The sequence below is a fragment of the Dreissena polymorpha genome, chromosome 2 (assembly GCF_020536995.1).
Source record: "Dreissena polymorpha isolate Duluth1 chromosome 2, UMN_Dpol_1.0, whole genome shotgun sequence".
Lineage (NCBI taxonomy): Eukaryota > Metazoa > Mollusca > Bivalvia > Myida > Dreissenidae > Dreissena > Dreissena polymorpha.
In genome coordinates this window covers 28,141,996-28,168,128 of record NC_068356.1, presented here as the reverse complement: position 1 = coordinate 28,168,128, position 26,133 = coordinate 28,141,996, and the positions used below count along the sequence as shown (strand labels likewise).

The 26,133-nt window shown below is 35.8% G+C and overlaps 1 protein-coding gene across 1 annotated transcript in view; it reads left to right on the top strand.

Annotated features, from left to right (window-relative positions):
- LOC127866374 (uncharacterized) overlaps window positions 1–24,495 on the top strand; it is a 34,346-nt gene extending 9,851 nt beyond the window's left edge. Inside the window, exons 2-6 of the mRNA XM_052406858.1 lie at window positions 1,248–1,367; window positions 1,840–1,938; window positions 19,258–19,395; window positions 22,205–22,320; window positions 23,428–24,495. Coding sequence (XP_052262818.1) covers window positions 1,248–1,367; window positions 1,840–1,938; window positions 19,258–19,395; window positions 22,205–22,320; window positions 23,428–23,661 — 707 coding nt within the window. The 3' untranslated portion in view covers window positions 23,662–24,495. The remainder of the gene's footprint in view (window positions 1–1,247; window positions 1,368–1,839; window positions 1,939–19,257; window positions 19,396–22,204; window positions 22,321–23,427) is intronic.
- The last annotated feature ends 1,638 nt before the right edge of the window (window positions 24,496–26,133 follow it).

The window sequence follows — 26,133 nt, the reverse complement described above, 5'->3', positions numbered from 1 at the left end:
TTAACAACACCAGTGCACTCCAATATCTTGTTTTACACAAGGTCTATGGTCTCGATGGTAGCAAGTACAACTCCGAGCTCACCAGGTTCCAATTCCTTATTCAACCGCAAAATTTATATATATATATATATATATGTGTGTGTGTGTGTGTGTGTGTGTGTGTGTGTGTGTGTGTGTGTGTGTGTGTGTGTGTGTGTGTGTGTGTGTGTGTGTGTGTGTGTGTGTGTGTGTGTGTGTGTGTGTGTGTGTGTGTGTGTGTGTGTGTGTGTGTGTGTGTGTGTGTGTGTGTGTGTGTGTGTGTGTGTGTGTGTGTGTGTGTGTGTGTGTGTGTGTGTGTGTGTGTGTGTGTTTGTTCCAGTAGCTTTGCAAAAGAGTGCTCTTTGAAACACAGTTCATTTTCTTCATTATTGGTTGACACGCGAGTGCAAAACTAAACATGATAATTGTTCTGAGGGCCACCTAATCTAATTGTTTAAATAATAGCTTGATTAATGATTTCGAAACATTTCTTATCCTGATGCTTACTTCTAGTAAGTGGAAATTGTAATACATGTGATTATATACTTTGACTATGTTTATGATGCCAACTATAATGAATACGACGTGTATTATTGCTTGTTAAATAATTTATTACTTACTTGATGTTTATGTATTACAAAAAATGTTATGACAATGTTTGTAATACATACGATTACGAAAATGACTATAATGATTATGATTACTACCAAGATGAAGATTATGTACATGATTCTTATGTGTATGAATTATGACTATGCTTATCATTATTAAGATTGTGATTATGATTAAAACGACAATGACGATGATGACGATGATTGTTACTACTAGTATCAACATCAGTATTATTAACATTACAGCTCTATATTATTTATTGTTATATTGTTTTATAGCCCTTATTATAACTAATTAATTAATAATAATAATAATTCTAATAAAAATAATAAAAATGATAATAATAATGGTAATAATAAAAATCGATAATAATAATAATAATAATAATAATAATTATAATAATAATAATAATAATAATATTATTATTATTATTATACTTTTTAAGGATTTGTACATTTTTAATACACATGTTTATTAAACAGCAAAACGACGCTATACAATGTTCTGCATTTAACGTAACTCAATGCAAGGTATTTAAAAAATCATACTAATGGTCATCATATTTTGTTATTAATATATTGACAATGTTTTATGTACACATTCACGTATATTTTCAGCATGTCTGGCTTGTCATGTAGACGGGAAACCGGTGTGTTATGACCGAGACCAACAGATGTGTTGTAAAGGCCGCCTTCACCCGAGAGTAGAGAATGGACTCGAGAAGAGGTGCTGTAACGGTACGTTGTCTGTTTGCTTGTGTGTTTTTTAACAAATGTGGTTAACTTCTTCGTAAATCATGGTTGCACATTTTTGCAGAAAGATGGTAATTTTGTTGAAGTTTATTTGCATCCACTGTTCATCGAGAGTTCGATTTTTTTTGTTATTTATGTAAAATAATGCCACCTTAATCTATTGGTTCTTGACTAAATTTGTTAATCCACAACATAACAAGCAATCATAATTACGCTCATATAAATGTATTCCTTAAGTGTGCTTTAAGTAATGCGTTCTCCAAGATATAAATAGCGCAATCTTAGATTGCATATTTATTTAGTTTATTTTCCAGCAAAATATCCACCCGGCAGATATTCAACGTTTCAATCGACCGAGCATACTTATTGATGACATGAAAGTTGTTCTGACACATCAAATGAAATTTTACTAAAATGCAGTCATATATGACGGCTCATTGCACTCGTATCATTCCAGGAACCGTGTATGCAAGTCATTTCCAACAATGTTGTGATGGCATCGTTTATATGCAAAGCAATACATCTTTGCAATGCGTGAATGGAACGACTGAGCAAAGTAAGTAATCAATCCGATTTTGCCAAACAAAGAAATCATGTTATTCTTTAGATTCAAGCTTGTGTTGAAGATTATTTCCACTTTGTCTGTAATGTTCGTATACACATGTAGTTGGCGAAACTATTTGAAGCAATACTGTTACACTATATACATTTGTGTAATAATTCATACTTTGTCAAATGGTTTTAGAATATGTGAAATAAAACTGCTCAGCATCAATTAAGTATCATACAAATAGTAGGGTTAAAAAAATGCATACTACTAATTGAATGACGTACTTGTTTTGATGGCCAGATGCACTCAAGAATGTTACAATGATGGATTGCTTTGGTGTTCGCATATTTATACAACGACTATACTAATTGTTTCCAACACATTTTATTTCAAGATTGCAGACAAGATGACGCATTAATATGAATTCTAACAATACTGTTTTGCAATCAGACACAGGTAAACGTCAAAAGAAAACATGCAATGGATCCAAAAGATGTCTCGGGTCAAATACAATAGTTGTGTATATATATATATATATATTTAAGCCGTTGAACAAATGAAATTGTATTATGAATTTATTTATATGAATTTAGGAACCTAGATGTTCTGTATCAAGATGAAGACATAATAATGTGTTTTTATGAGCACAATTGAATAATTTAGATTGTGATAATATAATTATATAACTGTATCTATATTTAATGTATGTATAGATTAAACGCAATGTTGTTTTCATCGAGGCCAATATGGACATCGCTGCAAATTGAAGGCTGCCTTATCGGGCATAAAACGCAGCCAATATAGACATCGTTGCAGTCAATATAGATATCGTTGGAAAACGCAGCCAATATAGAAATAAAAGGAAAACGAAGCCAATATAGACATCGAAGGAATACGCAGCCAGTATAGAAATAGAAATAAAAAAACTTGTGAAATTTGAAAATGACTGACTCTGTATCAATAATTCGAAGGTTTTAATTAACATTATATGTATGAAAGTGTATAAGGTCCATATTATTGTAAAACTTTTAACCTAATATATTTTTAATCGGAATATCGAACAAGTTGAATTAAATCTTCATACCGAGAGGTTTATTGCACACATATGTACACGATCTGTAATAAAAGAATACTTACTTGTATTAAAAACTATTTTATGAATGAAATACACATTTTACACATTTTATTGCTTTCAAATTATTTAAATAATTAGATTTCTACTTGAAATTAAATGCGTAAGCAGGAAGGCAGCTGACAGCGCAGCATATATATATATATATATGGAAAACGCAGCTTTTAGCGCAGCCTATGTAGATATGGAGGCAAACTAATTAGGCAGGTTTCGCGCGGGTGGTCATTATTTATATTAAATGATGAAATATAAAAGAATTATACGTTTCGAACTCAGTAAAGCAGTAAAGAATGGATTGTACCTTGTTTTGTGTTATCATCCATAAATTAATCCTCATCCTAGGGAGAAAATGGAGCAAGCACATTTCTGACACGTGACTAAGTTTTTATTTTGCCATGTTTACTTGTTATAATTGAAGAACGATATGAGAAGCTTAAGAATAAACAAAATACCGTTTGAAAGGAGTGTTATACATGTTTAACCAGGGGTCTGTTACAGTGTCTGTCCGATTATCCTTTATTGTTGGAAAGTGCGTTCGCAAAAGGTGTGAAATCTGTCAACTTAATATACAAATATAATGAATGTGACACCTGTTGACTAACTCTTCAATATTTGACATTTGTAGACGTTCGAAGGACGCCGGTCACCGGGGTTTTAACTGCACTTAATTGGTCTGAAGGCTTATGTATCTTATGTTCGTAGATATGTCTGTGTAGTTATGAAAATGGAGGTCTCACAAATTTAATAAATTAGTAATTCATTTGCACGTTATGTAAACGCCTGTGTTACTCAACAAATATAAGCAAAATATGAGCAATGCAAATTTGTTTAAAATAATTTCTTTTCCATAATTCTATCAGCAACAACAATAATAGTAAAACAATAAAAAGAGACTTCCTTTAAACAGAATATGCAATACAAGCGGAAAGTGTCGTCCAAATTAGCCTGTGCAGACTGCACGGCAACAACAATAAAAGTGAAAACACAAAATAGCAATCAACAAAAAAAGCAATAACCAAAACACAAGCCAATAGAATCACAATATAAACAATGCAATTTCTTAGTACTGTGCATCCGCACATGCTAATCAGAGTCGACAGCCTCCGCCCAAACTGGATTTCCGCTAAGAAGAGACTTCGTTTAAACAGAATATACAATACAAGCGGAAAGTGTAGTCCCAAATTAGCCTATGCGGACTGCACAGCAACAACAATTAAAGTGAAAAAAACAAAATAGCAATCAACAAAAAAGCAATAACCAAAACACCAGCCAATATAATCACAATATAAAAAATGCAATTTCTTAGAACTGTGCAGTCCGCACATGCTAATCAGAGTCGACAGTCTCCGTCCAAACTGGATTTCCGCTAAGAAGAGACTTCGTTTAAACAGAATATACAATACAAGCGGAAAGTGTAGTCCCAAATTAGCCTGTGCGAACTGCACAGCAACAACAAATCAAGTGAAAAAACAAAATAGCAATCAACAAAAACACAAGCCAATATAATCACAATATAAACAATGGATTGTCTCTTTACTTACAGTATTCAATAAGAAAAGATGCACACTAGCCACTTAAATAATAACAATCACAGTAGTAAATCAACTTGGAATCTGTAGATATTAAACCAATCAATACAAACTCAATCCTGGTCATGTATTTAAATTGTCATGAAAAAACACTCCAAAGTTTAAATGTGAACGCAACGTACTCTGAACAGCAGTATTATACGGTATTGTGAACCATTATATTAAAATCATTATTACGTTATTTGGTCGTTAAGCACTGTATTAAACCTGTTGTTTGCAAAAGCCGTGAGATAATGGGGGGATTAAAAGAAAGCAAACTGTTGTTTTTGAAACGGAGAACACGAGAATCAGATCTGCGTTTCGTACGACGATCATTTCAACTACCGGCACGTAAGAATGAAAAACCTATATGGCCAAAGAAATGCTTTTATCAAGTACTTTTAATGCACACATTACACGAAAAATCATAATCATCTAGCGATTTATCTTGTGGAACAGAAACGCAACTTTTATGAAACCATTCTTTGCAGGGATCACATTGAACCATATCCTCGACGCAATCAGGCAAATTACAAATACAATAGTTTTGAATAATAATAGTTTTACAATGTTTTTGTCGTCGTACGCTGATTGTTTTCTTTGTTAATGGGAATTCGGTCATTTGTTCGGTGTCTATACAATTAATTAGGTTTTGGCGCATTTGTGTCGTATCGAATATGAGGTCTAAACAAATCTCTTTTGGAAAACAAAAAGCAGTAATAAAAGCAATGGCAAATAACCCACAGTCTACATTATTATTTTGACGCATAACCTCGGGGAGTTTAATACAAATTTGTTTCTTATCGCGACCATATATATGTGATAACTGAATTTTTAAACCGTCTGGAATTATTGCATCGTCCGAGCGTTCGATACTCAAACTGTCCAAAAAATATATTTTGTTGTTGAATAAGATAGTAGAAACCCAATGATCTCTATGGGTGTGATGAATTTGACCAGCAGGTTCAATTACTGACTCCATAGGGGCTGTGCTTACCCATCTCTTCTTATTTTTCGCAGCGACAGCCGGCACCTGTTCCGTTAACTGTAAACCGTTAATACTACTAAATTGTTTCTTAAGTAAAATATTAACTGCCTCCATATGATACGAAGTGAGCTTTTTATTCTGTAATATTTCGTTTATGTCCTGTATTTTTAAAGCGAGGTGCTGTTTGCAGAAAATGGTTTCTTCGACTACGATGTCGTCTCTACTTGTGTCTAATTCAATTAACTCGTCAACGTTGCTTGTGTCAGAACCTATACTTGATTTTCGTTCAATATTGGCTTCTACATTACTATTAACTTCTATACCATTTAAATCATTAGCGGGATTGTTGTCTTGCGACTTAATATTAACCGGGTGAGACTGTGCTAATAAATCGTCGACGCTGTAAGTTTCGATATCAGTGTGCGGAATTTTTGCTAGTTGTGCCTCCAAATTGTCATGAAAAGTTAATTTTCGTTTCTTGTCCGACCTAACAGAATGACATTTCGATTCGTCGCGTTTCTTAAGAATGGATTTTGGTGTCGATTCCCAAAATATTTTGTTGTTGTTGCTGTATTAGGAATTTCACCGACAGTGTCAAAAGAATTATTTTTAGATGTTTGAGTTTCGTCCGATGCCAATGAACAATTCTTAACCGCGGAATCAGGTGCTGGCATTATTTCGTCTTCAATATCGCGATCCTCCTTGCGACCCTTTTTTGTACCACATTTTTTGCTATGTTTTGGACGTGCATTTCGCCTAAGTTGACTAAGATTGTATTTCTTTTTTTCATTAGGTATTGGCATTCCGATGGCAAGCATAGCAGCGATAATCTGATAACAGCGCGTTGTTGATGGACAATTACATTTTTCGTTCGGAAAGAGTGTCACAGAATACTTATCATTTTGGAACCTTTTACCATGAAAGCGCCTATTTCTGGTACTAAAACAATACCGTTATGACTGAGTGTATTTAAAGCCAATGAATGTTGAGTACGACTTTGTGTTTGTAATTGATCCGGGACATCGTTTGCCGTAGAAACTGCATTATTGACAATGTCTTCCGACGTACAAGGAACTGAAGTAGGCTGGTTTAAAGAACTTATGTTAGCTCTTACTAAATCTATGATCTTATCCGGTTGACAACATGCTTTAGGAATTTCTACTGTGTCGGGATGTTGTTTAGTGTAATGGAATCGTGGTAGTAAGTACCATTCAGTTTCGCAACAAAAATCGCGTATAAGTTCGGTTACTTTTTTCCATTGCAAGTAGTTAAAAAATGAAACAATGCTATCAATTTCTCTCTCTTTAAAATCAACAATTCGCTTAAGTTCCGCGTTAATAGATTCTGCAGCGTTGTTTGTAATGCCCGAACACGGATTGTAATTGTCATATTGTTTGAGAATCCATCTACCCGCGTGCTCTCTTATTGTTTCGCTTAGATTTTTATCAAAGTATTCTACCATCGGTTCACTCCATGTTATTTTTAGCTCTTCATACTTTAGATTGAAGTGATCAAGGGATTCGCAAGTTAACAGAGATCTAAGATCTTTATCATAAATCATTTTGTCATCCGCTTTAGCGCCATGATTCGTGAGCCAAAACTTTAAATCTTTCAAGATATGATTCCAACAAATCAAAACGTTACTGTTCGGAAGGCAATTCTTAAAAGCGTTTACGATTCCTATTTCTCTGTCCATAATCACGCAAAATTTTGAATTAGCCATCTTCGGAATTTTAGATTTCATTAATTCAAGAAACTGTTCGTGGCACTTTTGAAATTTCCTTTCGTGAATCATGAATGCTAGTGGTATAATTGTTTTTTCTCGGAACATCAAATGCTGAAAAGATATAACGGATACGTAGAAATCGCCTAGACAGAAAGTAGTGTCATAAAACACGTTCACCGTTTCGTCCTTAAGACATAGTATGCGATTGAACTCTTCAAATTTGTCGTTGTTCCCTACAATAACCTCTAAATCAGGCGTAGTTTTGGTACTTAAAATGAAATTATCTAATTGATTGACCAACAAATGTAAACCATACAACGAACATGCGATAATTTAGTTTTCTTACGAAAATACGCCTGTATGTTTTGCACTTGCCTGTTATTTCTAGGTACTGAAGTGCCTTGCACTAATTCATTGAGATTGTCGGATTTTAAAGAATTGTATATTTCCTGTGGGTTTTCGTCTTTTCGCCTTTGTATGGATTGAATTAACGATGGTTTAACACGTTTGTGCGGTCTTTTATTACGCTTGCGATTTCCATGAGGCATATTTTCATATTTTAGAAATAAAAGGAAAACGCAGCCAATATAGACATAGAAGGAATACGCAGCCAGTATAGAAATAGAAATAAAAAAACTTGTGAAATTTGAAAATGACTGACTCTGTATCAATAATTCGAAGGTTTTAATTAACATTATATGTATGAAAGTGTATAAGGGCCATATTATTGTAAAACTTTTAACCTAATATATTTTTTATCGGAATATCGAACAAGTTGAATTAAATCTTCATACCGAGAGGTTTATTGCACACATATGTACACGATCTGTAATAAAAGAATACTTACTTGTATTAAAAACTATTTTATGAATGAAATACACATTTTATTGCTTTCAAATTATTTAAATAATTAGATTTCTACTTGAAATTAAATGCGTAAGCAGGAAGGCAGCTGACAGCGCAGCATATATATATATATATGGAAAACGCAGCTTTTAGCGCAGCCTATGTAGATATGGAGGCAAACTAATTAGGCAGGTTTCGCGCGGGTGGTCATTATTTATATTAAATGATGAAATATAAAAGCATTATACGTTTCGAACTCAGTAAAGCAGTAAAGAATTGGATTGTACCTTGTTTTGTGTCATCATCCATAAATTAATCCTCATCCTAGGGAGAAAATGGAGCAAACACATTTCTGACATGTGACTAAGTTTTTATTTTGCCATGTTTACTTGTTATAATTGAAGAACGATATGAGAAGCTTAAGAATAAACAAAATACCGTTTGAAAGGAGTGTTATACATGTTTAACCAGGGGTCTGTTACAGTGTCTGTCCGATTATCCTTTATTGTTGGAAAGTGCGTTCGCAAAAGGTGCGAAATCTGTCAACTTAATATACAAATATAATGAATGTGACACCTGTTGACTAACTCTTCAATATTTGACATTTGTAGACGTTCGAAGGACGCCGGTCACCGGGGTTTTAACTGCACTTAATTGGTATGAAGGCTTATGTATCTTATGTTCGTAGATATGTCTGTGTAGTTATGAAAATGGAGGTCTCACAAATTTAATAAATTAGTAATTCATTTGCACGTTATGTAAACGCCTGTGTTACTCAACAAATATAAGCAAAATATGAGCAATGCAAATTTGTTTAAATAATTTCTTTTCCATAATTCTATCAGCAACAACAATAATAGTAAAACAATAAAAAGAGACTTCCTTTAAACAGAATATACAATACAAGCGGAAAGTGTGGTCCAAATTAGCCTGTGCGGACTGTACGGCAACAACAATAAAAGTGAAAAAACAAAATAGCAATCAACAAAAAAAGCAATAACCAAAACACAAGCCAATAGAATCACAATATAAACAATGCAATTTCTTAGAACTGTGCAGTCCGCACATGCTAATCAGAGTCGACAGCCTCCGCCCAAACTGGATTTCCGCTAAGAAGAGACTTCGTTTAAACAGAATATACAATACAAGCGGAAAGTGTAGTCCCAAATTAGCCTATGCGGACTGCACAGCAACAACAATTAAAGTGAAAAAAACAAAATAGCAATCAACAAAAAAAGCAATAACCAAAACACCAGCCAATATAATCACAATATAAAAAATGCAATTTCTTAGAACTGTGCAGTCCGCACATGCTAATCAGAGTCGACAGTCTCCGTCCACACTGGATTTCCGCTAAGAAGAGACTTCGTTTAAACAGAATATACAATACAAGCGGAAAGTGTAGTCCCAAATTAGCCTGTGCGAACTGCACAGCAACAACAAATCAAGTGAAAAAACAAAATAGCAATCAACAAAAACACAAGCCAATATAATCACAATATAAACAATGGATTGTCTCTTTACTTACAGTATTCAATAAGAAAAGATGCACACTAGCTACTTAAATAATAACAATCACAGTAGTAAATCAACTTGGAATCTGTAGATATTAAACCAATCAATACAAACTCAATCCTGGTCATGTATTTAAATTGTCATGAAAAAACACTCCAAAGTTTAAATGTGAACGCAACGTACTCTGAACAGCAGTATTATACGGTATTATGAACCATTATATTAAAATCATTATTACGTTATTTGGTCGTTAAGCACTGTATTAAACCTGTTGTTTGCAAAAGCCGTGAGATAATGGGGGGATTAAAAGAAAGCAAACTGTTGTTTTTGAAACGGAGAACACGAGAATCAGACCTGCGTTTCGTACGACGATCATTTCAACTACCGGCACGTAAGAATGAAAAACCTATATGGCAAAAGAAATGCTTTTATCAAGTACTTTTAATGCACACATTACACGAAAAATCATAATCATCTAGCGATTTATCTTGTGGAACAGAAACGCAACTTTTATGAAACCATTCTTTGCAGGGATCACATTGAACCATATCCTCGACGCAATCAGGCAAATTACAAATACAATAGTTTTGAATAATAATAGTTTTACAATGTTTTTGTCGTCGTACGCTGATTGTTTTCTTTGTTAATGGGAATTCGGTCATTTGTTCGGTGTCTATACAATTAATTAGGTGTTGGCGCATTTGTGTCGTATCGAATATGAGGTCTAAACAAATCTCTTTTGGAAAACAAAAAGCAGTAATAAAAGCAATGGCAAATAACCCACAGTCTACATTATTATTTTGACGCATAACCTCGGGGAGTTAAATACAAATTTGTTTCTTATCGCGACCATATATATGTGATAACTGAATTTTTAAACCGTCTGGAATTATTGCATCGTCCGAGCGTTCGATGCTCAAACTGTCCAAAAAATATATTTTGTTGTTGAATAAGATAGTAGAAACCCAATGATCTCTATGGGTGAGATGAATTTGACAAGCAAGTTCAATTACTGACTCCATAGGGACTTTGCTTACCCATCTCTTCTTATTTTTCGCAGCGACAGCCGGCACCTGTTCCGTTAACTGTAAACCGTTAATAATACTAAATTGTTTCTTAAGTAAAATATTAACTGCCTCCATATGATACGAAGTGAGCTTTTTATTCTGTAATATTTCGTTTTTGTCCTGTATTTTTAAAGCGAGGTGCTGTTTGCAGAAAATGGTTTCTTCGACTACGATGTCGTCTCTACTTGTGTCTAATTCAATTAACTCGTCAACGTTGCTTGTGTCAGAACCTATACTTGATTTTCGTTCAATATTGGCTTCTACATTACTATTAACTTCTATACCATTTAAATCATTAGCGGGATTGTTGTCTTGCGACTTAATATTAACCGGGTGAGACTGTGCTAATAAATCGTCGACGCTGTAAGTTTCGATATCAGTGTGCGGAATTTTTGCTAGTTGTGCCTCCAAATTGTCATGAAAAGTTAATTTTCGTTTCTTGTCCGACCTAACAGAATGACATTTCGATTCGTCGCGTTTCTTAAGAATGGATTTTGGTGTCGATTCCCAAAATATTTTTTTGTTGTTGCTGAATTAGGAATTTCACCGACAGTGTCAAAATAATTATTTTTAGATGTTTGAGTTTCGTCCGATGCCAATTAACAATTCTTAACCGCGGAATCAGGTGCTGGCATTATTTCGTCTTCAATATCGCGATCCTCCTTGCGACCCTTTTTTGTACCACATTTTTTGCTATGTTTTGGACGTGCATTTCGCCTAAGTTGACTAAGATTGTATTTCTTTTTTTCATTAGGTATTGGCATTCCGATGGCAAGCATAGCAGCGATAATCTGATAACAGCGCGTTGTTGATGGACAATTACATTTTTCGTTCGGAAAGAGTGTCACAGAATACTTATCTATTTTGGAACCTTTTACCATGAAAGCGCCTATTTCTGGTACTAAAACAATACCGTTATGACTGAGTGTATTTAATGCCAATGAATGTTGAGTACGACTTTGTGTTTGTAATTGATCCGGGACATCGTTTGCCGTAGAAACTGCATTATTGACAATGTCTTCCGACGTACAAGGAACTGAAATAGGCTGGTTTAAAGAACTTATGTTAGCTCTTACTAAATCTATGATCTTATCCGGTTGACAACATGCTTTAGGAATTTCTACTGTGTCGGGATGTTGTTTAGTGTAATGGAATCGTGGTAGTAAGTACCATTCAGTTTCGCAACAAAAACCGCGTATAAGTTCGGTTACTTTTTTCCATTGCAAGTAGTTAAAAAATAAAACAATGCTATAAATTTCTCTCTCTTTAAAATCAACAATTCGCTTAAGTTCCGCGTTAATAGATTCTGCTACGTTGTTTGTAATGCCCGAATACGGATTGTAATTGTCATATTGTTCGAGAATCCATCTACCCGCGTGCTCTCTTATTGTTTCGCTTTGATTTTTATCAAAGTATTCTACCATCGGTTCACTCCATGTTATTTTTAGCTCTTCATACTTTAGATTGAAGTGATCAAGGGATTCGCAAGTTAACAGAGATCTAAGATCTTTATCATAAATCATTTTGTCATCCGCTTTAGCGCCATGATTCGTGAGCCAAAACTTTAAATCTTTCAAGATATGATTCCAACAAATCAAAACGTTACTGTTCGGAAGGCAATTCTTAAAAGCGTTTACGATTCCTATTTCTCTGTCCATAATCACGCAAAATTTTGAATTAGCCATCTTCGGAATTTTAGATTTCATTAATTCAAGAAACTGTTCGTGGCACTTTTGAAATTTCCTTTCGTGAATCATGAATGCTAGTGGTATAATTGGTTTTTCTCGGAACATCAAATGCTGAAAAGATATAACGGATTCGTAGAAATCGCCTAGACAGAAAGTAGTGTCATAAAACACGTTCACCGTTTCGTCCTTAAGACATCGTATGCGATTGAACTCTTCAAATATGTCGTTGTTCCCTACGATAACCTCTAAATCAGGCGTAGTTTTGGTACTTAAAATGAAATTATCTAATTGATTGACCAACAAATGTCAACCATACAACGAACATGCGATAATTTAGTTTTCTTACGAAAATACGCCTGTATGTTTTGCACTTGCCTGTTATTTCTAGGTACTGAAGTGCCTTGCACTAATTCATTGAGATTGTCGGATTTTAAAGAATTGTATATTTCCTGTGGGTTTTCGTCTTTTCGCCTTTGTATGGATTGAATTAACGATGGTTTAACACGTTTGTGCGGTCTTTTATTACGCTTGCGATTTCCATGAGGCATATTTTCATATTCGTCTATATCCCCGTAATACACAATTAACGTTTTACCATTATATTTATCGCTAAACCTAAATGCATGTTTTTGAAATTTAGCACTAGCTTCGCCGTTGATAACAATCCTAAAGGCATGCTTTTCTACCTAAAATCCTTCGCTTTCAAATAATCTTTTCCCGTAATTTCTCCATGTATATTCGTCCGCGCGCCAATCCTCTTTGTTCTGAGTATTACCATTATCGGAAAATAAATAAACTATTCCTGGTTTCGATTTACAAGGCACCTCAGTTGTTATAGAATCACTACATTCTTGTTGTAAAATATCTACAGCTTCCGAGTTCGTTAAAAATCTATCAGTCTTTGAAAAAAAGGGAACTTCATTACCTCCTCCAGTCAACGGCGTTCTAGTCGGTTGATCTGTTCTAGTAGTCATCGTCGGTGTTGTGGTTGCTGATGTCATTCTAGGTGTCGGCGTCGGTGCTGCGGTTCCTTTCCCCCCTCTTGTACTCAGCGTCTTTGTGGTTCGAGGCTCTCCTGTGGTGGCCGGTTTCGATGCGGTGGTTCTAATTGTCCTCGTCGGTGTTGTGGTTGCTGGCGTTATTCTGGTGGCCGGCGTCGGTGATGTGATTCCTTTCCCCCCTCTTGTAGTCCTCGTCGGTGTGGTTCCGTGCAGGAAGTTCAGGAGCAGGCGCTGAAGGTCTTGAAGGCGCTGAAGGTCTTGAAGGCGCTGGAGCTCTTGCAGGCGCTGGAGATCTTGCAGGCGTTGGAGATCTTGCAGGCGTTGGAGCTCTTGCAGGCGCTGGAGATCTTGCAGGCGCTGGAGATCTTGCAGGCGCTGGAGATCTTGCAGGCGCTGGAGATCTTGCAGGCGCTGGAGATCTTTCAGGCGCTGGAGCTCTTGCAGGCGCTGGAGCTCTTGCAGGCGTTGGAGCTCTTGACGGCGCTGGAGCAGTGACTGCCTCACTGGTTTAAAACTGTGCTTCGCGGTTAAACAATTCTTTAAAAGTTAAAACTAACAGTAAATGCTGTCGGATGGTTCCCTGTCAACATGGATGCTCAAAGTTTACACCAAAAAGCCAATATTTACACGGGAAACAGTCTCGCATAACAACACACACCTGCTGTATGAAATTTTCAATTACATGTACAATTTCCGGTTCATTCGCGTTCTACTTTCGGAATAGATATGCTTTAAGAAAATGATTTTATTTAATTAAAATGAGTGTTCCTGGTAAAACTACATATTCTTTCACCAGCTTTTTTCACTCGACCTGTAGGACGAGAGCTTTAGGGAAATTCACTCGTCCTTTCAAGATTTCACTCGTCAATACGAGCGGACAAGTGGAATTTTTGTCCCCTGCCATCTATATGTCATTGCCTCGACTATACAATCTGCTACCATCTTGATGATAATTGTCGCAATAATTAATACGCATCTTGATGGACACAACTGCACCGTTGTTACATCACTATAAGTTACTGAATAAGTACAGACGTGTCCGGTTATCTTTTGCGTCCAGTAATCTTCACAGTTTGGCATGTTCGTACCATGCGTCATATTAACTTGCATTTACGTTTATCGTTCCTTTTATCGACCGATGTTAAGATTAAAATTTAACATGAATTATATTATTCTTCAGCAATTATTTCTTTTTTCGAACTGAATTTCCAAGAATTATTCACTTTCTCAATAGTTAGTAAAGTAGTAACATGTACTCGTATTCGATAATAATTGTTTTAGACCCTGACACAGATGTGTATCGATTTGATCTAAGTTATAAACAAATAACATATGCTTCCAAAGTTTGACCTTTTACTGTAAAATAACAGTAAATTTTTAAATGCCCTTCATATTATCAACGGGAAGTCTGATATGCAAAAATATTATTTTATGTTTAAACATATCTCTGTGGGTATGTTTGGCTCAAAAAATCTAAGGCATAGGTACTTTAAGATAAAATAAGTATGTCATGATACAACGAGAGCGCCGACGGTGTTGCAAGTATATTTGCAAGATACAGGGATGTTTGTGATGAAGTAAAGGCTATCCAAAATATTTTTGTTAGAATAAGTATAAATAAATGAAACAAGACGTGGAGAAATATGTAAAACCATCCTTTATCATCGGAAAGTCAGAAATATGTATCAATGGAGCTTGGTAGTGTGCAAGCAAGTAAATGACCGGATGTAACTGTTATTTGTGATAGACTGGACGTTTGTTTATGCTCTTGTTTTAATCAACGTTATCATAACAGCATTACTATTTTCGAGACTAAACGACTTTTTTATTCGGAAGCTAAGGTCAAAGTTATATCTTTGTTTTTCTTTTTTTGTTTGTTACTATTCATTATACTGTAACGATCGCTTCATTTTCATTCAAGCAGATAGGATCAATTCGTTGTTGTTGTTGTTGTTGTGTTGTTGTTGTTGTTTTTGTTGTATTAACCTTTGTTACATACGCAAAATATAACAGGCACGCTTTATTTTGGAGCAAACAATTTATATAAACCTATTTAGTGCACACGAATTCCGGACGCTATCGTAGCACAGTCGACATAATCATTTTCTTATATCAGTTTTTAGATGGTCGCGTTAGCGGCCGACTAAATTTACAAAGCATATTTTGCAAATCAGTATGTGCTTAGAAGCCTTAGCTACGGCAAGAACCGCAACTCACTATGCTAGGAAGGATTACCTCGCCTGTCTGCACTGCAGACGACAAATGCGTCTACTCTACTTGGCCAGTCTAGTGTTTATCATTGAAATCTGTACATATTGGCTGCTTTCAGGAAAAACGGGGCTTGTCATGTCAAATAAGATTAGCCTGTGCACACTGATTAGCCTGTGCAATGCGCAAAAGGTAATCAAGGACGACAACAGCGAACAACTTTAGTTCCTTCAGCGCTTTGATTATAAGTGTAATTTTCAATATTTACGCAAATGGCTTAAATGCCGACACCAGCGCGAGCTTTGCGCTGATCCGTTAACTTCGCGGTTCGCGGCATGATCCAAGAATCGCGGTTACGATATAACTTGATTGGTCATTCACGCGCTGTGGAACGTTTTTGAATGTTATGTTAACAAAATCTAGCTTCAAAAACACAGTTCTAAAAAAACGTTATTTAAATAATTTGTCTCGATGAAAAGCAGGAGAATAATATGCTTAATGTAAAACGTCGCATCATCTTCACAAAAAGCGCGGGCTTTAATACCTGATTATTGTCTTAAATATTCGTTGCGCCGAGAACTGTAAAGTCTTTACCTTCTGTTACAAAATATGTTGTGCATTATTTACAAAATATGACAAAAATTTCTCTAAATTATAATAAATATTGTATGTTGTCAATAGTGCTACAATTGTTTATATTTCCCAGTATTGATATGTGACAAGGTCAGGAATCGTATATACCTCCATGTCAAAGGCGTGTATTTTCCTCCTTAAGCGCTGATATGGTGATACGATTATGGAGCAGAATAGATTGACAGCTATCATCATCTCAAATTCAAAGACAGGATTGTGTCAACTTTGACCCGCGAAATTATTTTACACTGTGAATGTTTGATGCAGGACATTTTGGCGTGACATATTGACAAATTCAGAGAGTGACATCATTCAAATTCAAAGACAGATTCAAAAGTGACATCATTCAAATTGAAAGACAGGATTTTGTCAAGTGTGTACCTTCAAATATGTAAAACTGTTTAAGTTGGGAAAGTATGGGTTTTGTTCGGACCACACACGCGTTCTGCATTAACTAAACATCAAATCATGAAACATTACACTTTGTTGGTGTCCGAGGTCCCAAACGGTTCGCGGGATCCAAGCGTCGCTATAACGATACAACTTGTCAGGTCTTACATGTGCATAAGCTTTCCAGTATATCAGAGGCATCTGGATTGATGCTTCCGATGTAGTCTTGCCTTTATGGTTACGTGTTAAAATCGATTTGCAACTTAATCCTATCTCTTCCTGACTTTTTTCTTACGAGAACGTGGTCTTGGCCGAAAGTTAGGGTCAGATTTAACTTAAAAGACTGTGTCAGAGATTAAAATAAAAAATCTTACATAGCCAATACATTACGAATATAAAGCTTCGCAATAATCTAAATTTAAGTATACGAACTTACGACCTCCGTATCAGGAACGGGTAACAAGTCAATTCCTTATTTGGAAGCCTTGATTTCATACGATCTCTTCGGATGTTTTAATTTTTAGCTCACCTGATTGCTCAGGTGAGCTTTTGTGACCGGTCTTTGTCCGTCATCTGTCCGTCCGTCCACATTTGATCGTTAACACTCTAGAGGCCACATTTATTGGCCAATCTTCATGAAACTTGGTCAGAACATTTGTCCCAATGAAATTTTGCCAGAGATTGAAGCTGGGTCATATGAGCTCAAAAACTAAGTCACAAGGTCAAATATAAAAAAAACACATGTTAATAGTCACTTTTTTGGTCCAAAATAATCTTCATGAATCAGCTTGCATTTTTTTCAGAATAGACTTGTTCCTTTGGCTTTCAGGTGAGCGTCTTAGGGCCTGATGGCCCTCTTGTTTTCTCTCTGTCAAAAAAAAGACATTCACTAGGGAAATCACATACATGTATGTACTTTCACGTAACATACATTAAGAGCAAATTCCAAATTTCTTGAATAATCTTTTAAATGTTTCTTTTAAAACCTAGAATAAGTAATTACCTGTTTTGCTTATTTAACAGCTATTAAATTGAATTCAATTCAATGTACCTTACATGCTTGCATCTTAAATAAATATATCAATAAGAAATTGAGACAAAATTTATTTATGTTGTGCATATTTTCTACACCATGCTGGGTAGGTTGTCTAAAAATAATATAAAATCATTTACATGTTGCTACCACTAGTTCTCACTATAGTGATGATTAGTTTTCTCAGTTGAATATATCATTACAATTGCAATTAACATGAACATGAGGACACTGGTTGTGGAATTGTTTGTTGACTCGAGAGTTGTGCGGTTATATTAGTCTTAGAAGACTGATAGTAGAATGTTGCCATTCGCATCGCTTTGATCAAGAGCGGAAGGTTTTCAGCATTGGTTTTAAAGGGTGATAACAGTTCTAAGAAGGTACTATTGAACTCTAGTGTGTGTACATGCTAATTTTCCGCATGTTACCTGTAGTTTGGTTGGCCTCTGAAATAGAATGCATACAAATGTTTACACTAGGGTCCTTATTGTCCCCTACCGGTTTTACCGGAGGGGACTTATGGTTTGCGCTCTGTCTGTCTGTCAGTCAGTCACACTTTCCTGGATCCTGCGATAACTTCAAAAGTTTTTTATATTTTTTCATGAAACTTGAAACATGGATAGATGGTAATATGGACATTATGCACGTCATTTCATTTTGTGCCTGCGTCAAAAATTCTGGTTGCTATGAAATAGACTAGAAATACTGCTGAAAATGGTGGTTTTCTGGATCCTGCAATAACTTTAAAAGTTCTTAATATTTTTTCATGATACTTGAAACATGGATAGATGGCAATATGGACATTATGCACGTCATTTCATTTTGTTCCTACGTCAAAAAATTTGGTTGCTATGGCAACAAATAATAATTAAAAAAATTCTGACAATGGTGGAATTTCTGACAATGGTGGAGCCGGTAGGGGACTATATTGCTTGACAATAGTCTTGTTTTTTTCATGTATTCTTTTTATAACTTGCCCTATAGGTTTGTCCCAATTAAATCTTGACAGAGTTCGACAATGGGTCAAGTCAGGTAAAAAACTATGTCAAATAATAGAAAAAAGTTGTGTAATCTCTAGATACCAAATTTATTACCGGTAACCTTCATGAAACTGTAAGAATTTTTTTCTGAAGGATATCTGTGAAGAGATTTAAACTAGGTAATATTATGTTATCATTAAATAGGTCAATGGGTGTATTTAACTAACATGGTTTGGCCAAAAAGGGTGAAACTTTCTCAGAATGTGTAGAAATGTACATTGAAAAGAAAAAGATTGTTAAGGTGAAGTGGATGTGGTGTCGGCATAGCTGGGGTGGGGGGCACGGTTTGATCCCCACTGTGGGAGTATTCTTTAGATCTTCCCCAAAGACATCAAGAACTGAATCTTCCCAGGCTATGGACTCCTGAGTGTTTCAATAAGTCTTAGGCTAATTAGCCTTTGAGTTAAAACAAATGGGTTTCAACTAAACTAAATAAAGCGTATCAGTTTGATTATTTTTTTAACAAAGAAGTCTGTTTTTCTCACTTCAGCTGAACGGCAGCTGATGAACCAGAACATGATTCTGATCATGATCATTCTGGGACTTGTTATGGGGCCTTCATTCGTGATATTCTTCGTCAGTCTCTTCTGCTTCCAGCAGCGACAACGAAGGGCAAACAGACAATATGGTGAGTAGAAGAGCATCGTACATCAGATTTTACTTTCTGTTGAAGATATGCACCTTTTAACCCTTTCCCAAGTCATGTCTTGTGTGTTTGCTTTTTGATGTCAGTGTACAATTGTTTTGCCAAGTAACTTAAAGAAAATTAAGTCTATTTATAAGACATTCTTTGGAAAAGCCTATTAAGGCTGGCATGACAGAATTATTTCTCTGTGTCTATTTACAGTTAACCCTTTTGCAGCCTCTGCATATGAAACTGAGTAATTTCATATTGTCACTATTGATATATACAGCTTTGTAATTTGAAATTGCACTGAAGGCAAAGCAAGAGAAATTGAATAAAATTATCAATTGTTTTACCAGTATGAATAAAATTATTATTTAAAAAAATACACAAAACAATGCTGTGGAATGCAGGACAAATTATACTTTGTAGTATCTGTGTAACCTTTGAATGTCAGATATAATAGTTTTGAATATACAAGGATGCAAACCTTTCATCACAAATAGTCGCATTGGAAAATGGAAGTTTTGGTATGCAAAGAACTCGGTGGACATTCAAGTAGCGTACAAATCAGACTGAAAATGAATGATCTTATCTCACTTGCTCATCTTGACCAATGTCATCACTACCAGACAGCTCATTTCTCCTGAAGCAAATTGAGAGTGCTGTCCGTCCGAAAACTTTAACATTGGCCATAACGTTTGCAATATTGAAGATAGCAACTTGATATTTGGCATGCATGTGTATCTAATGGAGTTGCACATTTTGAGTGGTGAAAGGTCAAGGTCATCTTCAAGGTCAAAGGTCAAAAAAACAAATCAGAGGGAAGTAACAAGCTTTAAAGGGAGATAATTTATATTTGTTATTTGGCAGGTACAGATCATTTTTACAAGGGAAGTAATATGTTTTTGAAGGGATATAATCAAAAACAAAAATTAATCAATCAAAGCGGCGCAGTTGGGGGCATTGTGTTTCTGACAAACATATCTCTTGTTTCTTTTAATTTATTGGAAGCTTCAGTGACATATTACTGTTTATTTACTGTGTTTTTTTATAGCTGACTTGAGCAGATTTGTGAGCTTTTGTGATCCCCTTTCGTCCGTTTTGTGTTGGGCATTGGCCATCAGCATACATTTAACTTGTGAACAATCAAGAGGTTACTTAAATTGCTCAATCGTCATGACATTGGACAAATGATATCAAGGCCCAGTTGGAATTTGCTTTTTGCAGCGTCACAAACTACCGTATATCATTGGTAATGTTGACTAATTACTGTGCAAATACTCTAGGAGTTATACCATTTTTTGCCATGAAATTTGGTTTTTCAGTTATGTATTGCCCCACATACACTCTCATTCTTTGCTCGCTCTTTTTTTATGCTCCCCCAAAATTTATTTTGGTGGGAGTATATAGTCGCCGCTTCGTCTGTCTGTGTGTGTGTTCGTCCGTGCACAATTTTTGTCCGGGCTATTTCTCAGCAACTAATGACCGGAATTCAATGAAACTTTATGGGAAACTTCGCTATCAAGAGGAGATGTGCATATTATCAGCGGGTTCTGGTCGGATGATTTTTCACAGAGTTATGGCCCTTTGAAATTTTCTACAAAAAAAATTCTTGTCCCCCCAACTACTGTGCCCTCAAGACGTTTCCTTTTATCTGAATATATAGTGCAATTTTGTGACAAACAAAAACTTTGGGGAGCATCACCCGTCTCCGACGGTTTCTTGTTTCTAGTTGATTTGCTTGGAGCTGGACCTCTTCGCTTACGCTCTGCTGTTTTCTCATCAATAACATAATGATCCCCATGCTGCCTGAAGCCAATTTCGCGTTCACTCGTAAAAGTTCAAAAATCTTTGCAGGAATACAAATGGAATGCATTGTACCACAAAAAATAAGAACAGGCATTTTGTATCTTATTAAATCAATGTTACCAGACCACATCTAGCGTGGTAATTTTGGCTATTGCTATTAGTAACACTTATTTTGTATTGGTCAACTATATTTTGCGAAGTATTTGTTGATTTTAAGCATTTATGTTGCTTTAAAACATTTGTCTTATGATATAGTGACTGAGTATGACATTGATAACAGGCTATTGGGAAGTTTTCATAATTTGTAATAAAAAAGCTTTTAAAGACGTTTCAAGTCACACATTTTGTACTATGAAATTTTGTCAAAACAGTCGTCTAAAGTATGTCTAAAGCGAGTTGAAAAAAGGTTCTGCTCCTTTAAAAAAACATTGCTTTCTGAAGTGTCTTATGTGGCTATTTTTAAGAGAGGCGACATCTATTAGCAAAGCTGCATACAACTTTGTCAAAACATTTGCCCCAATATTTCTTGGCATGGGTTTAAACTTTTTGTCATGTGGGGACAGAAATTGGGTCACTAGGTCATAGAAAGAAAAAACAACAATGTTGAGAACATAACCAGACAACATAACACATGTTGAATATATTTGTCTGAAGCGTTTTGATGTGTCAGAAATATTATTTTTTTATTTCAAAAACATACACACTGATGAGGGTCTTAGGACAGATGGCCCTCTTGTTTGCCATATTTTCCCTCCTGTATATGATCTACTTAGTTATTATTTCCAAAATCAATTTCACTTTAACAGGAAATTGAAATCTGTCATAATTTTGTTTTAATGTTGTTTAGAATGAGTTACAGCAAAATGCTATTAAATCATGAACATGATCACAAAAATGAAGTCCAAAAAAAAACTCCTTAAAAAACTTAAACAATAACAACTGGAAGTCCAATAAAAGATACAGTACTCATTCACTCCCCTGTTTGTTTTGTTCTCTGCAGAGACTGAGGCGGGCTATTCAGACGGCTGTGACAATGAACATCTCTACGCCCCGCCCCCCACGTATAATGAAGTAATCCAGACAAACTTATACCCACCCACCCCAGAACAGCTCAGGGTAAGCGGGTTTGGTGTTCTAGCAGTAACTGGCATTGCTCCCATCTTTTCTCAATCATGAATGTAAACAGTGGTAAATCATCGGCGGGAAAGTTGATTGAAGATTTTTCTTTTGGGCTTTTGTTATTTAAAAGAGTAAAAACCAATTTTAAATTTTGTTTTTTCTGATGTTCTTATCAAATGATAATCCGAACTGAACTTGTTATTCAACTATATTAGTACATAATTACAGTGTAGTTAATTCACAACTGCCAACATGATTTTTTTATGTCCCCAGTATATACTGGGGGAAATTAAGTTTTTGCCCTGTCTGTTTGTTTGTTTGTTGGTTTGCATCAAACTTAAACATTTCCAATAACTTTTGCAATATTGAAGATAGTAACTTCATATTTGGTATGCATGTGCATCTCAAGGAGCTGCATATTTTGAGTGGTGAAAGGTAAAAGGTCAGCCTTCAAGGTCAAATATATGAGTCAAAATCATCACACTTTAACATTTGCCATAACTTTTGCTATATTGAAGACAGCAACTTCATATTTGGCATGCATGTGTATCTCATGGAGCTTCACATTTTGAGTGATGAAATATCAAGGTCGTCCTTCAAGGTCAAAGATAGGGGGGGGGGGACATAGTGTTTCACAAACACATCTTGTTTACCATTAAATTTTCTTGTGGCTTAAAATTAGACTTGACAATTGGTCTTGTCTAACAGTGAAGCGGTCTGTGTTTGACATTTCAGGCATGTTATTTCCACATGATATGCAACTTATTTGAATAATTTGTTGAATTATAAATTGCTTATTAAGAAACATTTTCAACAGTTTCAAATTTTAAATCTTGGTTATGCATTCTGTAGGGCCTTTTGACCTTCTTAGAGAAGGGCCGCATTTACAATTTTAAGTGGTTTGCGACTGAAATTTTCTAAATTTTTAGAAGTTCGCAACTCAAATTTTCCCAATTAAGACAAATGAATGTCTCATTTTTTCGCAATTTTGAATAGTTTGCAACTCATTTCACAAATTGAAGGCCAAAGGCCGCTTCACAAAGTTGGGGAAAAAACCCATGTTATTTGATATTGCTTGCTGATGATGTCTATCCCATGTTGCAGGTGAGGCAGATATCAGAGGAGCCCTGCAGCCCAATGACTCCTCCTCCCACGCACAACTCTGCCCTCCTCATTCTCGCAAGAAGTGCAGAGTCCTTGCTCCAACATAAACCAGACAATAAACGATTATCTGTTCTAAGTCGCCGCAGTCTTTCATTGGATGTAATTGAACTTGAGCAAACTTCTCCGCCAAAACAGGAAATTTCAGGAGCAGACGGTCACCCAGAAAATGACTGAAAATCGAAGAGCAGAAACATTTTCCGGTTTAGCAGACAATTCTCAAAACCTGGTCATATACCTTCACAAAGTGATAACGATGGCAGTGGGCATCAGTGTCAGTCAAACTTGATAACTCCTCCCCCCTATCCACAGACTCCTCCCATATATCCATTAACTCCGCCCCCACCCTGCACGCCACAAGCGATAGATCCATTTTCAGTGCTAGCTACGAGAGACATTCATTTGCAATCAGAAAATCGAATAAACTTGTCTTCAGTTAGTGGACCAACCTTGCCCAGTGAAAATGTGAACGTACCAAGGCCTATAGAGCCAGTGGACCAGTCGTCAATGTTTGCCAGTAATGTGCTTTCATCGGGTTGTAATCAATATGTGCAGGAGGATAGTGCTAAGAAAGATGTTTTGCCTTATTCAGATGTGCCTAGTTTTGCCTTCGTAGGAAATAGAGTGGACATCTGAATCTATGAATTATTGAAGTTATAATTGTGTTTATGGGAACATATATTTGTGTAAGTTTGTCAACTTTACCTAGTCAGTGTCATTACTTGTTATCCTTTATTTACAGAATCTCATGAACATACTTGGCTTGGTCATAATTTTGTTTAATCTGTGTATGAAAACATAATTGACAATCTGATTTAAGTCTTCATTTCAACACAGGTCACATTTGATAATAAATCAAGATCAGTGTCGTTGACATACCTATTTTATGTATGGGATTTATGTAAGGAAGTGGGAAACTGAAAGTTATCATAACTAACATGTATATAAGTTAAATCTTGTATGTTCATAAACTGTTTAAGCTCTACTATTCATTAAACAATTTGAGCTTTTCTTCTCGTCCTTCATTTGTCAGCTTTGCCAGCGGTGTTTGCACAATGCTCTGGTAAACATGAAACATATCCACATCACAGTTTACACATGTGTTCTGTGTAATTGTGTAAGGTCCCTGACCAAGTTCTGTAACTCTAACCTGCAATTATACAAAATTATGCCCCATTTTGTATTTGGAAATTTGGTTAAGGGATTGTTTAACATCCACATATCCCTTTTACTCCTACATGGTTTCAATTGAAACTTCACACGTGTCATTGTGTGAGGTCACTGACCAAGTTTGATAACTCTGATCTGTCATTCAGCATAATTATACCCCTTTAGATACTAAGCAATTTGCTTAAAGTAAACATGCAATATCTCCTTATAATTGTGTATACATCAGGTATTCAATTTTAACTTTACAAATGTGTTCGTGGTAATCCTGTGAGGTCACTGAACAAAGCCCATTAATCTGACCAGCAATTATGAAGAATTATGCCCCTCACGTACTTAAAAATCTGGTTTATGTTTGTGTGCAATTACTCCATTTCTTTATATTTATTACAGAGATTGACATAATATGTCTTTGAGTCTTTATGTACATTTTACATTTTACTGATGAAGACCTTTACTGTGACCAGCTACTTAACTGGATGAAAACCTCTTAAACCCATTGAAGTCTGCGTAAGATTTAGGGGCAAGTAAAAATTCAGGTTGCAATTTGTTTTTTTTTTAGCTCACCTGAGCACTACGTGCTCATGGTGAGCTTTTGTGATCGCTTTTTGTCCGTCGTCCGTTGTCCGTAGTGCGGCGTCAACATTTGCCTTGTTAACTCTCTAGAGGCCACATTTATTGTCCAATCTTCATGAAATTTGGTCAGCAGATTGGTTTCAATGATATATTGGATGAGTTCGAAAATGGTAACGTTTGCTTGAAACACATGGCTGCCAAGGGGCTGGGCATTTTTCCTAATATTTCTATAGTAAAATCTTGTCAACACTTTAGAGGCCACATTTATTGTCTGTTCTTCATAAAACTTGGTCAGAAGATTCATCCCAATAATATCTTGGACGAGTTCGAAAATGATGCCGGTTGGTTGAAAAACATGGCCGCCGGGGGGCGAACCATTTTTCCTTTATGGCTTTGGTAAAACCTTGTAAACACTCTAGAGGCCACATATATTGTCCGATCTTCATGAAACTTGCTCAGAAGATTTGTGCCACTGATATCTTGGACGAGTTTGAAAATGATGCCGGTTGGTTGAAAAACATGGCCGCCAGGGGGCGGGGCATTTTTCCTTATATGGCTATACAAAAACCTTGTTAACACTCTAGAGGCCACATTTATTTTCCGATCTTCATGAAACTTGCTCAGAAGATTTGTCCCACTGATATCTTGGATGAGTTAAAAAATGGTAACCTTTGCTTGAAAAACATGGCTGCCAAGGGGCGGGGCTTTTTTCCTTATATGGCTATAGTAAAATCTTGTTAACACTCTTGAGGTCACATGTATTGTCCTATGTTCATGAAACTCGGTCAGAAGATTCATCCCAATAATATCTTGGACGTGTTTAAAAATGATGCCGGTTGGTTGAAAAACATGGCCACCAGGGGCGGGGCTTTTTCCTTATATGGCTATAGTAAAACCTTAACACTC